Source organism: Mycteria americana, chromosome 1 (genome assembly GCF_035582795.1).
Source record: "Mycteria americana isolate JAX WOST 10 ecotype Jacksonville Zoo and Gardens chromosome 1, USCA_MyAme_1.0, whole genome shotgun sequence".
Taxonomy (NCBI): Eukaryota; Metazoa; Chordata; class Aves; order Ciconiiformes; family Ciconiidae; genus Mycteria; species Mycteria americana.
In genome coordinates this window covers 76061117-76076165 of record NC_134365.1, presented here as the reverse complement: position 1 = coordinate 76076165, position 15049 = coordinate 76061117, and the positions used below count along the sequence as shown (strand labels likewise).

The 15049-nt window shown below is 40.9% G+C and overlaps 1 protein-coding gene across 1 annotated transcript in view; it reads left to right on the top strand.

Moving 5' to 3' along the window:
• The window catches only part of LMNTD1 (lamin tail domain containing 1), a 46995-nt gene that overhangs the window by 8099 nt on the left and 23847 nt on the right, over positions 1–15049 (top strand). Inside the window, exons 3-7 of the mRNA XM_075491732.1 lie at positions 3876–4062; positions 6535–6654; positions 7964–8181; positions 9505–9677; positions 10104–10132. Of these exons, the coding sequence (XP_075347847.1) occupies positions 3876–4062; positions 6535–6654; positions 7964–8181; positions 9505–9677; positions 10104–10132 (727 nt within the window). The remainder of the gene's footprint in view (positions 1–3875; positions 4063–6534; positions 6655–7963; positions 8182–9504; positions 9678–10103; positions 10133–15049) is intronic.

Below are 15049 nucleotides of genomic sequence, written 5' to 3'. Positions count from 1 at the left end.
TCAGCGTTATGTACATTGTAGAAAGTTTTGGATTCTGTTCCATGAGTGAATATTAGCACAGAGCAGAAGAAACTACAGCATCAATGCACACCTGCCTCTCCTCCATGCTTTAGCACTTTAGCTCCTGTCTCACAGGAGCTGGTCCAGTATTTTGAAAGAAAAACTAACTTGCTAAAAAAAGCCATGAAGCCTTCAGTGAACATCTCCTTAGAGATGTTATTCCCTCATTTAAACTCACAAAATTCTGTTGCCATCCAGCAGCTAGCTGGCTGTACAAGTTCTTAGAGAAGTCCTGCAGGGCTCACTTTCCCCACCAGCTCCCTCCCTCATGTTACGTGTAGGGCTTTTGCACGGAACTAAGAACCACATGTATACTTAGAGTGCAAAAAAAAAATGGGTTTGGGGGAATTAGTTCAAATGGTGCCTATACATTTGGGATTTTTAAGGTCGAGGGTAGGAAGTGCACAGGCTAAGGTCCAAATTCCCAATGAGACATACACATAGGTCATGATGTTCATAAATTCAGAGTCTTGTTTGGCAGAAAATAATATACCAGAACATGAATGTACTAAGCATAGGTATTTTGTTATAGGATTCCTTAAAAATAGTTGCTGGTAAAACAAGATTTTCAGTACAAACAAATAATCTTACCTTTAGTCAGTCCTTTGTTAACTTAGTCACTCTCAATTTCATCAAATAGAGGCTATATCCCAGAAATTCCTCTGACAAAGGGGTCTCCCAAAATCTTGAAGTTTATCCAATTACAATTTAAAGAAATGTACAGCAAGGATGACTGACTAAAGATAGAATTCTCTGAGGAAAAGAGCAGGAAAGACTGTGAGGGAGTGTTTGTGTGTGTGTGTGTAAGAGCACTTCACTTTCTCTTATAAGTAAAGTGAGGAGAATTATACCTGTGCTTAAGTTTTGTGGTGAGTGGAGTCAATGTCCCTGGTGTTGGGTTTGGACCTGCCTGCTCTCCTTCATTTCTTCTTTTCTTCCACTTCTCTCTTTTGCTATGTGCAGACCCCATGCCTATATGAAAAACTGACATTGATTCTTAAGGAGATTTTTAGATTTAAATGTGTTAACACAAAAGGGTCTCTTGACTTAGAAGCTCTGTTTGGGCAGTACAGGCAGAGAATAAAGATTGCTGTTAATCCCAGGCAGAGTCAAGGGAGCGGTGGATGACTTCTTCTCCTGTGAACAAAAGGGCCAGAGAGCCATTGCCTTGGAAATCCCACCCAGAGCAGGATCCTCAAGAGCTAACAGCTCCTCCTAGGCTCTTCTAGGTACTGGGAGCTGGCCACAGAAGGAGGCTGTATTTTCATGCCTCTAAGGAGAATTGCATGATGATGCATTCCCATCCCGTGCCCATCTAAAATACCTAAATAATATACCTAAAAATACCTAATAATATCTAAAAAATGCTTTCTGAGCTGGCACAGGAGACTGCCCAATTGATTCAGAAGCATTTGAGATTGAAGAATGATCAAGCCCATTTACTCTTCTTTATTACTAACATCTCTTGCCTGATTCACCCTTAGGCGTGGTTGAGCTAACCTTGCTGCTTAACCCTTGCAGCTTTGGACCTGACCTTTTTCTTCAGCCAGCATGGCTGTGAGGCAGTGGATTGCCTGGATGCAAGCTGGCAGCTCTGCATTGCATGCTTCAGCAGATTCCAACACCAAATTCCCGTGTCCTATCATTTGCTCCTTTACCGGTCCTGTGTGTTATATCAAAAACTCCTGTCAGCTCCATTTTATGTTCCCAAGTCTCCCCGGCTTCACCAGGTTCAACCTGAGGTCTTGTTTAGGGAAAGTCACACTACCCTAGACCCTCATTATTCACTCCATTATCAACCAGGATTCTGCTGTTTACAATGTTACATCATTAAAACGACCTTTTAAGATCATTTTAGAAGGTCTCTTTCCCCATCTGCTTTTTCCTGTCCTCCTAGATACATTTTGGCACCCCAAACTTTTTTTCCACTTTCCCTGCACAGATAGAGAGAAATCGGAGGTCAGGAAGATCTTTGCCTTCTGTATGGTTTAAAAGTCTTCTGCCATTGACTTAACTGGCTCTACACCCTTCCAGAAGGTAAAATGTCAGGGATTTCTCTTTGTTGCTGGCGTCATTCTGGTTTTAGAGGCCAGTGGCGTCCTAGGCCACTGCTGGAGCTCTGGGACTGTAGCAATGTAGAAAGCAAGTGCAGATTTGAGTCACAGCATTTTACATCTGCACGTGTACTGCATGTGTAAATGGTGACTTACAAACCGAGGGATCCCGAAGGATCATTTTCTGCATCAGCAGTCTGCAAAGTTTTTAAGCACAGCTGTCTGTCCCTTCAGCTGCACTGATAAGCAGCTTGCAGAGACTGACAAAAAAGCTCAGGTTAAAATAATGTCCCCCCAAAACCTTTTACGCTGGGTTATTTCAGCGATCCAGCCTAGACTGTGGTCCTATGGGCAGGGAGGAAGGAGAAACATGCCAAACTGTGGCAGCCAGATGAAAGCAAGCAGCCAGAAGAGGGGGGAAGGTCTGAAGGTGAGGAGCTCCTCAGCCAAAGCCCCTCTGAGGCTCTGCGTCTCTGGTAAGCTGTCTCCAGGTCTCTCCTTGCGGACGTGAAGCACAAATAGACCAGGACTGAGTGGGAGGAGGGACGCTCTGGAGTTCCCAGAGTTTGCAGGAAGGCAGAGGAGAGGCAGCCAAGTGTTACATTGGCTGTGCATGTCTTCTCTGGCCAGGGAGGGGGCAGTTCCCCGCGGGTCTGCTTCCAAATCTGTCAATGCCAGCAGCAGCCTGGAGGCAGCCTGGCTGTCATGAGCAAATGTGACTCACTGCTACACCGCACAGCTGAATTATTTGGGGTGGGTGGGCAGTATTTGTCACACTGTCGATGAGGATTTGGCTATGTTAAGCAAGCACATAGGCTGTCTGGGCTGTTGGGTCAACCTTTACTATACACACAGAGGTCTATGACTTAAACTTACTGGAACAAGACAAATGTGGCAAGGGCAAAAGCATTGCATGCACAGAAGACAGACAAGATGCTGCACCAGTGCTAAATAATGAAATTTAGTGCAGTAGAAGCGGCATCAAAAGCTGAATGATTCTTAGACTTCATTCACAACCCGTCTAATAAGACCTATGATGAGTATTACAGTCTGGGACTGAGTGTTTGAAAGTGCTCCCTTGACATGTGCGCTACTTAAAGGAACACTCAAGTAATAAATTTGTTTTCCAGTGCTTAAGGGAGATTGAATGTTCCCCTGCTCACGCAAGAAGTCCCTGATCTTACTGCAGATGCAAAACAGACCCCGCTTTGCTATGGTTCTGAAACAGCAGAGGGATGAAATCTCAGTCTTGTAGCATGGAGTCTCTCTGAGTTAATAATAAAGTGTTAATAAGGAAGATTTGTCTTTCTCCAGGAAGGAAAAAAACAAGAGGCAAGAGGAGAAAGGTGTACTGATGGATGGGAGGAATTTTCTAAACTTACAAAGGGACTCAGCTACACAACTCCCACTAATCATACTAGGCTAAATACCGTTGTAGCCTATATAGATTTAGACAAAACCAAATTCAAACGGTATACTGATGACTTTTTGCCTCACAAGGAATCTTTTAATTTTTGATGGTAATGGTTGCTACCTAAGTGTGAAAGAGAAATAGAATATACTAATTTTAATGCAAATGGATTTTTTTCAGATGAAAGGCACTGCATAAAAAGTAGAATGGCAGCGCTGTAAATATTCTGCCTGTGGTATGTGTACTTACCGTTAATTACTGACATCTAGGCTAGTTGTTATAAGGAAATACATGTATTTTTTCAATTAAGCAATGCTTTTACACTTTCAAATCAACTCATGTTCTTTCAGTGCTATTGGAAATTTGAAAATTGCTGAAGTTGATCCAGGCGGTCATTTTGTAAAGATCCTGAACTGTGCCCCTGAAAAAGCGGAAAACATTGGGGATTATGTCTTGAAGCAGGACATCCAAGGTCAACCAGTGGCTGTGTTTCGGTTTCCGCCCAAGACCAGGATGGGGCCCAACTCCACTGTGACAGTAAGTGTGGGGGTTTTGAGTGCCTTTTCTCAGCTGGCAGACTAGGGTACACTCTTAGCCTGATGGTATAGAGTTAAACTTAAGTCTGTATTTTCAGAAAGTCTAACACTCACAAATAATGATGAATTCAGAAGAAGCTGCTAATGTCCATCATCAGTACAAGCCTGGCATTTGCATGACACATCCAGCATTTCACATTGCCCAGCAATGGGAAGCTATCCTGGAAAGTCCTTGTTCAATACATTCCTTTTTCCAACCATTGCTCCCATAAAAAGGTCCCCATACTGTCAGAATTTTGAATTGTGCCAGTGTTTGCCAACAGAAGGTGTGAACTTTGGGTTGGAAACCCACAAATAATAGAACTGGAAAGGAAACAAGTTTTATGTGTTGCTGCTGAAGCAATTAGTATGGTTTTGCGTATAGTCTGAGGTATCACTATAGTAGGGTCTCAACTGAAAAGAAAAAGAAAAAGAAAAAGAAAAATGATGTTGCTCTCCAGACTGTGCCCACTATCTGAGGACAGCTGTTATCCAGCAGAGAAAGCCATAAACCACTGTTCTGGCAATGGGGCTCTGTTCCTGGCTTTGCCTTGGATGACTTTAGGCAAAATGATGACACCCTGTGCCTTAGTTTCCTATTCTGTAAAAGGAGGATAATGATGTGTTCTCCTTTGATGTCGTGCCAGAACTATAAGTTAAAAATTCAGTGCATGGGCTGCAGCTCTTCAGAAATTACTTCCCCTCCAGCTAGTCCAGATGTATCTTTTTGCCAGTTTGATTAAGAGTTAGAGAGGTAGGTAGGATCTAAGATGCAAAGAGTCAGATTACTTCATCATACCCCAGAAAAGCTTTAAATAGAAAACAACAAATATATGCATCTGATATCCATGGTAATGAAAAAGGCTGGAACGTGTGAACTAAATGTGACCAAGGCTCAGTTGTACGTGTAGCTGAGGAACATCTGCTGGTGTCTGCACACAGCCTCCAGCAGCCTCTGGGATGTACCCACACTCAGAGCGGGCACAGCCTCTGCTGTACTGGGTAAAGATGCTGGCTGCTTGGCTGGCTGCAAGACACCTTGCAGATCTCCCCAGAAATGGTTTCATCTTAGTTGGCTTTGATGTACCAACCATTCCCACCCACCCCAAAAGCAGTCCTTTCTGAAGTGCTCTGATCAGTGCTGAAGTCATTGACAAGGTTGCTGTTCCCGTTATCATTAAAGGGCTCTTGGGTGAACAACTGACTGAGGTAGAAGGTCCACCACAGCTTCTGTTTCAGCATAGGCAAACAGAAAATTTCTGCTGGTTTATTAATTTCAAAAGGTCATATTCAGGCTGCCAACTCTTGCATCTAAAATTTATGTACAATAGTGTTTGTGTCAGACAGCCAGCTAGGGAGGACTTCCAGGCCTCAGCTCCCTGTGAGAGCAACAGATGAACCAAGGCAAAACGCTCAAGTTAGATCCCAGTGTAGATGGTTGGAATATGGCCTGAAGCCTCTTTTACCACCAGTGCTTGTTTCTTTTTGTGAGATGAAAATTGAGGCCTCGCAGAATAAAAGGAGGCAAAGTCCATATTCATCACCAAGCTCAATGCAGGTCAATGCAGCCCTGTGTGAGCCCTCTTACAAGAATGCTGGAAATGCAAGCTGGTGGGGGCCCAGAAGAGCCACAGTCAATGCTGTCTTCTGGTGTATGTGTGAAAAAGCCACAAATACACCTTGGCAGAGTGCCGTATGGTGAGCACTTTTGGAAGAGAATGTTTTATTTTTTTCAAGATACTTCTCCTTTAAAATTGAATGGGAATTGTTTTGGCTCCCAGGAAATGGTTGAAGCTGTTTTCTCACAGATGGCAAATGCCAAATCCTTTAGGAACACTGTTTGCAAAAGCGTGTTGTGGTTGTCTTATGTAAGACAAATGTTTTCATAACGGGTCCTTTTGCTACTGTGTTAGTGATAAAGGTCAGAGATAATTGTGTTCACTTTATAAAGCACAACGTTGTTAAATCTTTGTATAAGGATAAAAGTACAAAAACCTTCTAGTCTCCAGTAGAGACAGCTTTTCCCTGAACAGAGGGAATCTAGAATCAAGCAGAGACTGGAATTTTAAAGCTGATATCACAGATCCCTTCCAATGCCCCTGGTAATTCAGAAAATAAAAGAAACTGCCTATTTTTAATCTTACTCTCAGCAAGCCAGACCAAAAACCCCAGGATTTACTATCACACCTTGAAAAATGTGCCTTTGCTAATCTCTGTTAATCCACAGGAGAGGTACTTGAAAATAATCACTATAACTAAGCTGCGAGTCTTGAAATATAGTTCTTTCAGCTTTGATTTCACAGATCAAATAGTGACCAGTGTTACAAAAATCAAAAAGGAAAAGGAAAACCTCATGTTTTTACTGAATTCTTATATTGTATAAACATCCAGGAGCCATTTTGTCTTTAATCTAATGGCTGCTTGATCTTTGCAGGTTTGGGCAGCAGATGCTACAGTGCTTCACAAACCTCCCTCAGATTTTCTTTGGAAGGACCTGGAGAGATTTAGGACAAGCCTTGACTGTGCTACCATTCTCTGTGAGCCTAGCGGTCAGGTGAGTGCTCTGAGCAAAATCACCGCATTTCCTTACCCAGACAGAGCTATTGCTGGACTTCCTTCAGAGATTTAGGATCATATTGTTAAAGTGCTTGTAGAATCAAGCACAAGCAATCCAAACACCGCAAAGCTGTGATCTCTCTCTGTTAACCTTGCTTCAGTCTTGATGTTAATTATTAGAATCTGAAGGTCTGAAGAAAAACAGCAGATTGATGACACCACTTGTTGAATGAAAGGCTAACATCCTCACAGTGATTGAAGCAGGGGCTCCACAAGCGTGAATTGCCAGCCCACTGTCCTCTTCCACTGTGTTTCAGCCATGAAATATCCAGCTATGCCCATAATCAGCCAGGGCTAATCAGCCCCCCATGGCTGCCCATTAGTAACTGCCATTGGCTTGGCAACTGTGTTGAATATTTTTAGGCAAACTTCTGTTGACTTGGGGATGAGAAAGAGCCCAAGATCATTTTTTACCCTATAGTTGTCCAGTGGCAACTATGGTTTTCATCATTTTTAGCTAGACAAACTCGAACTAGTGACAATATGGAAGAGACCTGTGATTTTCGCAACAGTGTAAGTTATACAGCTTCCCCAAGGTAGCATAATTTACACCTTACAAACTGTTAAGTGAACGTTGACTTTTGGTCTCACCTGTTCACATTTACTCCTCTTCTAGCTCAGTTTGGCCATACTTGCTATTACACCAGTGCCAGGAATCAGAAGCTGAAAGGGAACTTGAGACATGATTACCTCTGCCAGGATTGCTCCTGGCTGTGGCTTGCCTAGGTAGTTCTGGAAGACCTTCAGTAACAGACTCCACCATGTCCCCAGGCAATCTGCTTTAGTGCCTCACTCTCTGCATGCTTAGAAAAGCTTTCCTAGTACCTAAACTGAACTTCTTCTGCCTCAGTTTTAGTCCTTTCTTTCTTGTCCTATCCACTGTGGACATGGAGAACAGATTGCTTTTTCTTCCTTCAGCAGCCTTTGACATACTTGCAGAATTGTCATGTCCTCTTTTCTCTCCTTCTTTGCCTGGTTTACTTAATTGGAGCAGTAAAATTTCAAGGCTCCTAGATGATGAATCTACCCTAAATATATTTAAAGACTGGAAATGGATTTTAAAAACCAAAGGAAAAAATCTGGAATTTGGTGGTTGCCATTAGTATTTATCTTTCAAATGATAGATGACTCAGAAATACATTGGAGTGCCTACCCTTTTAGCCCTTCCTGGTTTGTCTGCAACAAACAATTATTTTGATGAAAAAGTGCAGAATATAAATAAGCAGTGATATATTGGGTTTTTTCAGGCTGTGGCTTGGTACACTCCTCTTTACTGGAACAGAAGGCAAGAATGGGTGGTGAAGGAGCAAAGTGAAAACATTGAGAACATTGTTATACCAACTTTCTCAACAACAAAGCAAAAAGAGGAATGGGAAAAGGAACAGGAATTCACAATAACTGATACAGAGTGGAAGAGGGCTGACCCAGGGCAAACAGGAAAAAAAAGACAAAGCTTCATTAGAAGGTATCTGATGTTCATTGAGTGTACTCTGTAATTACAATATCGTGCCAGACTGGCTCTGTAACTGAACACTTTTAAATGAGCATCTTGGTAAGCAATTTTTACAAAGCTTTGGAATTTTGAAAATAAGAATTAACCTTTACCTTCGAACAGGAATCCAGCCCAAAACTCCTGATAGGAGTGCGTTCATTGTCAGTCAAGACAATGTAAAAGTAAAATTCAAGTAAACTTCTTAAAATGTGACTTATTATTACATACTATCCTTTCAGTCCCAAGTGTTTGGATGGCACCATTTGAAGTCCATGAGCTGGAAAGCTTTCAGCCAAAAATGTTAATCTTCACAGAGCTATTTACGTTTTTCTTGAGAACAAGAAAACCTGAAAGGCCTGAAAACCTGAAAGGCCTGAACACGGTCTTCTCTCAGACCACTGCACTTTGAACTGAGCTAGGGACTGATAACCATTGCTTTCTAAATTACTTCAGAACCTTTGTATGAACTTAAATTTGGCAGCACTATGAAGAAGTATGGTTTATTGGTCTAGCTGTGGACAGTTTAGTTTGGGCACCCAGGTCTCAGTCAGGAACCCCTGAGCTGAGCCACTGACTGTTTTGAATAAGGAATGCAATATTGGTGTTTTTTTCTAAGTCCCCTCCAGAATATTGGTTCCAGGGGCTTTTGAGCCAGGTTCACAACAGAAAAGCATGTGCAGAGGAATTGATGTATTTAAAAAATAAAGGATTAGCCAATCTGGATGTATTTTCACAAAAAAAGTGGGTGACCCTTCTCATGTTTGGGGTAATTGCTCTTCTCTAAATTTCTTCTCCAGCCTGTGGCTGGAGATGTTCAGAAGATAACCTATTTTCAGCATAGATTAAACTGGCTGTTGTTCACAAGCTTTGTTCTTAAAAATGGCTAAATCACTTTTGCTCAAACTCTCCAAAGAAACTAAGTCAGAAGCAGGGAGAAATTATGTAAAAATTCAGTGCAAAGAGTTCAAGTCTGGCAGAATTATAACCAATGGCAAATGGTAAATTATAATGTGATATGTCAAACAATATAGAAGTTGCAGTTCTTCCACCTACAGCTAAATGCAGAATGTGTCAAATATATGTGTGCTGTTTGTTAGGTATATCGCATAAATTTAATGTATGTGTGCAGTAAACACAGTAAATCTATGCAAAATACAATAATAAATATGATAATGCAATACAATAAATAATGCAGTAATAAATGCTATATACATATTTTTATATCCTGTGCACATACATGCATGTGCAAAATGTGTGAAATACACACAGCAAACTTAATTGAATTTCTCTTTACAGGGAAAAAAAGACCTCTGCATCCCTTTTCCCTAATCAGAGTGCCTGGTGCCAAAGTCCAAACTCTCCCACACACCCTCACTTTTCTCTGCTTAGACCGTTAACCATGGGGAATGATGGCAGCAGTTTGTGCAGGCAGTCCCGGTGTCAGTCATCACAGCCTGACCCCGTGCCAGGTGAGTTCAACGGCAGATGCAGTATATGCTGTAGCATGCATAGTGGCAACGGGGTAGATTTTGTGACACAAATAGCTTAGGACTTAAAATACGTATATGTTACCTACTCTTACTTCTATAGCAGTGATCTGCAAACTTTTTTAATTGTGCACCCCTATCAGTAAAAAATTTTTGAACGTGCACTCCCAATATATGTACATGTATTTATTTGTAAATTATATACATTTACTACTGCAATAATATATTATGTACACATATACACATATATACACATATATACAACATATGAACAGAAATTTAAAAGGATGAGATAAAGATGAAAAAATACTATTTTTAAAGTATTTTAAAATTTAATTTTATTTATTAATATTACAAAAATATTTTCTTCCCTCACCTTAATGGATTGTCTTGCACTCCCCCTGGAAGACCACTGCTCTATAGAACTGCATATGTTGGTAAGATGTGAGGAGGCTATTGTTACTAATACTGATGCATTTAGGAAATGAAACAAAATACTAGGAATCAGTAAGAGAAAGAGACTCTTATATTGGCTGTGAATTGTTAATTAGGCAGTGGTGAGAAAGTGAGTGTGTAATTTGGGTATGTCAAACCCAGAAAGCTGTTGACACACTGGAAAGAGTTCAGGGGAGGATGACAGAGTGAAAAAGCATCTGAAGAGATTGATTCGTGAAGATTAAAAAGAGATAAATGTGTGTTGGACCAGCAAGGTGATCGTTGTGCAAGGGGGTTCAAGCATCTCAGCAAGAGAGGAAACAGTCTTAGATCCAGGAAACAGACCTAGAAGGAATAGGACCAAGTGAAACACAGGAAGGCTTAGGTTGAATATGTAAATGAAAAGGAGTTTTAATGACCTATAGTATAGTCTTCCAGTTGTGCTCGTTGCTCCACGTAGTATTTTAAACCACTGGCAAATTTTTAGTGCTCAGCTGCCATTAATTTTAAAGTAACTAGGTATCCAGCTCCTGAAGACAGCTTTGTAACACTTGTTCTTTCTTTAGTGGACATTTAAAACCAGATTGGCAAATTATTTGAATATACGAAGGAGGTCACCCTGTGACTGATGTGGATAGGTGACTGTGCAGTTGTCAGGAGTTTTTCCCCATTTCTAGGAGTTCCAGCCTAGGAAAAACCTTTCAGCTTGAGCCAGGAAAGCATTTATGTACCTGCTTAGCTTTACACACCCAAACAGTAATCCTACAGCCAGGGAGGACTGTCAGGAAGATCCTTCTCAACTGTTAAATCCAGGCAAAGCAGATTAAAACCTGGTGGAGTCAGTTGTAATAGACCTAATTTCATGGTTTGTTTCCTGCTCTGTCTTAATCATTGGTAGCATCAGCTACCGGCTGTCTATTTTGTGTAATCCTGGTTTGTCTAATTTGCTGAAATGTAGTTTGTCTTGTTCTGTGTCACTCTAGTCTTCTGCAGAGCTGGGTCCCCCATATCTGTTCTGCTAGTTTCCTGGACAGGGAAAAGCTGGGGACAGAAAGAGAATCGGCACCTGCCAACTGGGGGTGCTGGTGGCATCAGAGGTTGTGTTCATGTGAGCAAATGCTGTGGACAAATAGGAGCAGAGCAGATCTGTAGAGCAAACCCTTTGGTACTGCAGACCTGGCATCCACCCTGTACACATTTCAAAGGTGATTTACTTTGTCCCAGCTCTAGGCTGGTAGAACAGGTCATAAGGGGGCACCTACCTCTGCACAGTGTAGGTCCTTTTTGGGTATGAAACTTCCCGGGCTGCTGTGTAGCCCACTCATGCTCACCACTGGACTTCACAAAGTGGTTTCTGTCTGAATACCCGCTTGCAGCCAGAACGCTTGAGGTTTGACTCAGGAGGACATGTTCTGGCTCAGTTTCATTCAAGAGGAAGCCAGCTTGTGCACATGATAGTGCCGATGTGAACCTGAGCACAGCGAGTTTGGGGAGTGGCCTCTCCATGGGTGCACTCCTCTTTGGACCCAAAGTGCTATGGACATGCGTAGGATGTCCCGCAGTACCTCTCCCAAGCCAAAGGGAGTTTGCTGCATGCAGTCCTCTTTCCTACATTCCCATCTTTTGTCACATCTCTGCAGATGGAGGTTAGTGCTGTTGCCACGAGCTACATGTGGTTTCAGTTTTCAAGATTTTTTCTTTGCAACTGTTAAGACTAAAAGCTTTTTCAATAAAGCAAGCAATATGAAACTAAAACAAAACACCTCTGAGACTGTAATGCAATCACGTTGTTCCAGGACCCAGGGCTGCAGGCACAGAGAGAGGGCCTGCCTGCAAACTTATTTCCTGAGTGTGGGAACTCTGAAGGCAGAACTCAACGCAAGGTGGTCTGTCACGCATTAAATATATCTGATTTTCTGTAGGTTTTCACATGCAATCTGCATACCCTCAGTCTCTCTTTCTCAGATCTTTGCAAAAGATAATTCAGCTCTATTTACTTATGGTTCATTTGCAGTTCTTTTCACTACTGAATTATGAAATTATTCCTCTTAATACTTCCAGGAAAGTTAATAATATCCAAGATCTCAGATTAAAAATTAAATATGAGTATAACCATTATTTTCCTCTGATAAATATTCATGTGTAGTACATATTACTGCCAGATTTTTCCAGAAATTAATATATAGAGAGATGTAAGCATCATTCTTATTTTATTACAATGCAAAAATTACAAGTGCTTTAGGCAGATTTATACAACTATGCCTCTAGACATTATTACTGATGGTGATGGAATGATGATTTCAAATATATGATAGAATGATGATTTTGAAATGTATGACTACTTTCTTTTTTTTTTCTTTTTTATTTTTCTTTCCTTGTTTAAAAATTTTTAACTAGCAGGCTTATAACTGACATGAACAACTGGGGTCCACAGTGGTATGCATAAAAGCAGTCTTGCTTATGTCCTGGTCCAAGAAAGCTTCCCTATGCAGTAAGGACTCTTCAACTTGTTCATAAATGCTTCATAATATCAGAGACTTGCAGAAATCAGTATTGTTAACTTATTTGTTTTCCTCTGCAAACACACTTTTAATCACTATTATCTTTAAATATGGTTAGTTATTTTCCTAATGGCATAATACAGCAAAGTTAGGTCAATGCCTTTGAACTGAATTAGTGATTCAAAGTATTTTTGCATTTTCCTCTTAGATACTTAGTTTTGCTTTTCAAAATCAGTTTAGTATATGCTCATATTTCAGAAGTACAAAGGCCCACTCAAAACTGCAAAGAGATGGGCCTCACAGATTATACTGTTTGATGGTATTTGCTTATTAGCTTTAAGTGTTTCATTTCTAATACATCTGTTGTATCCTTTGTAGCTCCTAGCTCTCCTCTATAATAATCAAACATTATCTTTTCAGTGTCTTTTGGGGGGATGTTAATAGCAGCGGTCCACAATATTCCAGTAAAGAACAAAGTGTGTTTAGTGGCATGATGGTGTTTTGGGAACCATTTGCCTCTCCTCTCCTCATGCAGTTCAGCATTTTACCTTTCTAGCTGCTACAGAACAGGATTTTCACTACCTGGTTGCAGTGACTCCTGTGGCTTTACTTTTGAGTCGTTGCAGTTGATAAGATGATGGTAGGGTGTGTGGTGGTAGTTCCTTTCAGCACATACCCATCCATATGAAATTTTAACAGGCACCTTACTGTTTGTCCACTTTGCCTTCTGAGTCCCTCCTGAAGGTCTTCTGAACAGTTTTCTTTGGTGCTGACAACAAAAGACCTCACAAGTTATCTACAAATGATTTCACTTCATTTCTTGCTATCTTTATAGTCTTGTTTTATTAATTGTTGAACTGTCTGTTTGGTTTCCTCTTCACCCAATTATCCCCATTTTCTTCTCAGACTGAGAGACAGGAGGGGAGAAGCTGCTACTGCCATAGGTCACAAAGTTCGAGCTGAGCTCCTACCTCCCATTTTCCTCTGAAATGCATCATTCTGGTGATGGCATTTTGTTGTTGTTGTTGTTGATGAATTTCACTCTGAATCAAAATGCTCAGCTGTGAATTTTGCAAGGAGTTTAAAAATAACTGTGGAGCATATTGTGAAGCGAGCACTTTGAAGCCTCAGCCAAAACGAATGAGTTTTGTCAATCAGAATGCTTCCCCGTTGCTGAGGAACGCTAATTAAGCTTTCAGTGGCAAATTGAACCTGCAGACAAGGAACATATTTAGCATGCATTTTTGGTGAAAAGGAGCCAATTCCTACCACCGTCTTCTCTAGCAAGTAGATCAAGCCTGTTAGCTTTCTGTTTTTCCCACTGGTTCTCATGGTTTTTGTCCCAGCAATTGAGAGTTGAATGACATGAGAGGAACTCATATCATGATGCATTTGCTCTCTTGACTTGTCCCAAGGACTTCCGTAGTCTATGGGACTGCCCATGTAATTTCCAGTTAGCAGTGAGAAATGTTTGCAGATTCATCTCTTTTCTCATAGGGCGCTGACATATTATGGACAAGACCAAGCAATTACATTGGCTGTTATAAATTATGTTATACAAACACACAGATGCACTTCCTGAGTAGAAAGAGTTCAAATAAGATATTACAGTGATATCCCATGGTAAGAAACTAAGTCAGCTGCTTTCTCTAGTAGATCAATTGACCAGTGCAGATCAATGAACTGTTCCTATCATTACTAAGACACAAAATGAAGCATCTCAGCTTGCTCAACACAATGTCATTCACTGTGGCTGACAGCCAGGTGCTCCAGTAGTCTGCACCTTTGTGTTCATTTATATGCCCTCTGCAAGCTTAAGGTCTTCTATAGCCTTCAAAACCTTAAAATAACTTTTCAGTTTCTCCCTGATGAAGATTATTTATCTGAAATTCCAAGGTTCTGTGGTGCTGAGGAAGAGGATGGTCCAGTAAAGGAGACCACTCTGGTGGCAGAAAGCTATCAAAATATCCTGACTTCGTTTATTAGGTACCAAATGCTGTACCATCATTTCATGAGAAACACAGTAATTCTGGTTTCTTTATCACTGCTTTCTCAGCCATGATATCTTATGACCTGACACTGTGTTTCCCTACCTGCCAGACAGAATTCCAGTCTGTCAAAATTATTTCCTTATCTATTTGTTGTTTACTGCTTAAAAACCACTGATGTAATGTGCTTTTGTGTCTATTCGGTGCTCCAGGAAAAAAAACAACAGGTTATTGTGACGTAGAATTTTGGAGGAGGGAAAACCTTGGAAAAATCAAGGGGATAAATAATAATTCTCTGTGGTCAAATATGGAAATTGTGAAAGGAATTAAAGTTTATTGCCCCAGTCTTCAAATAACATAAACAAGCACAGCTCTTTCAACTCACCTCCTTCCATCATGGTCAAATAAATTGCCTTATGAACACTTCAGC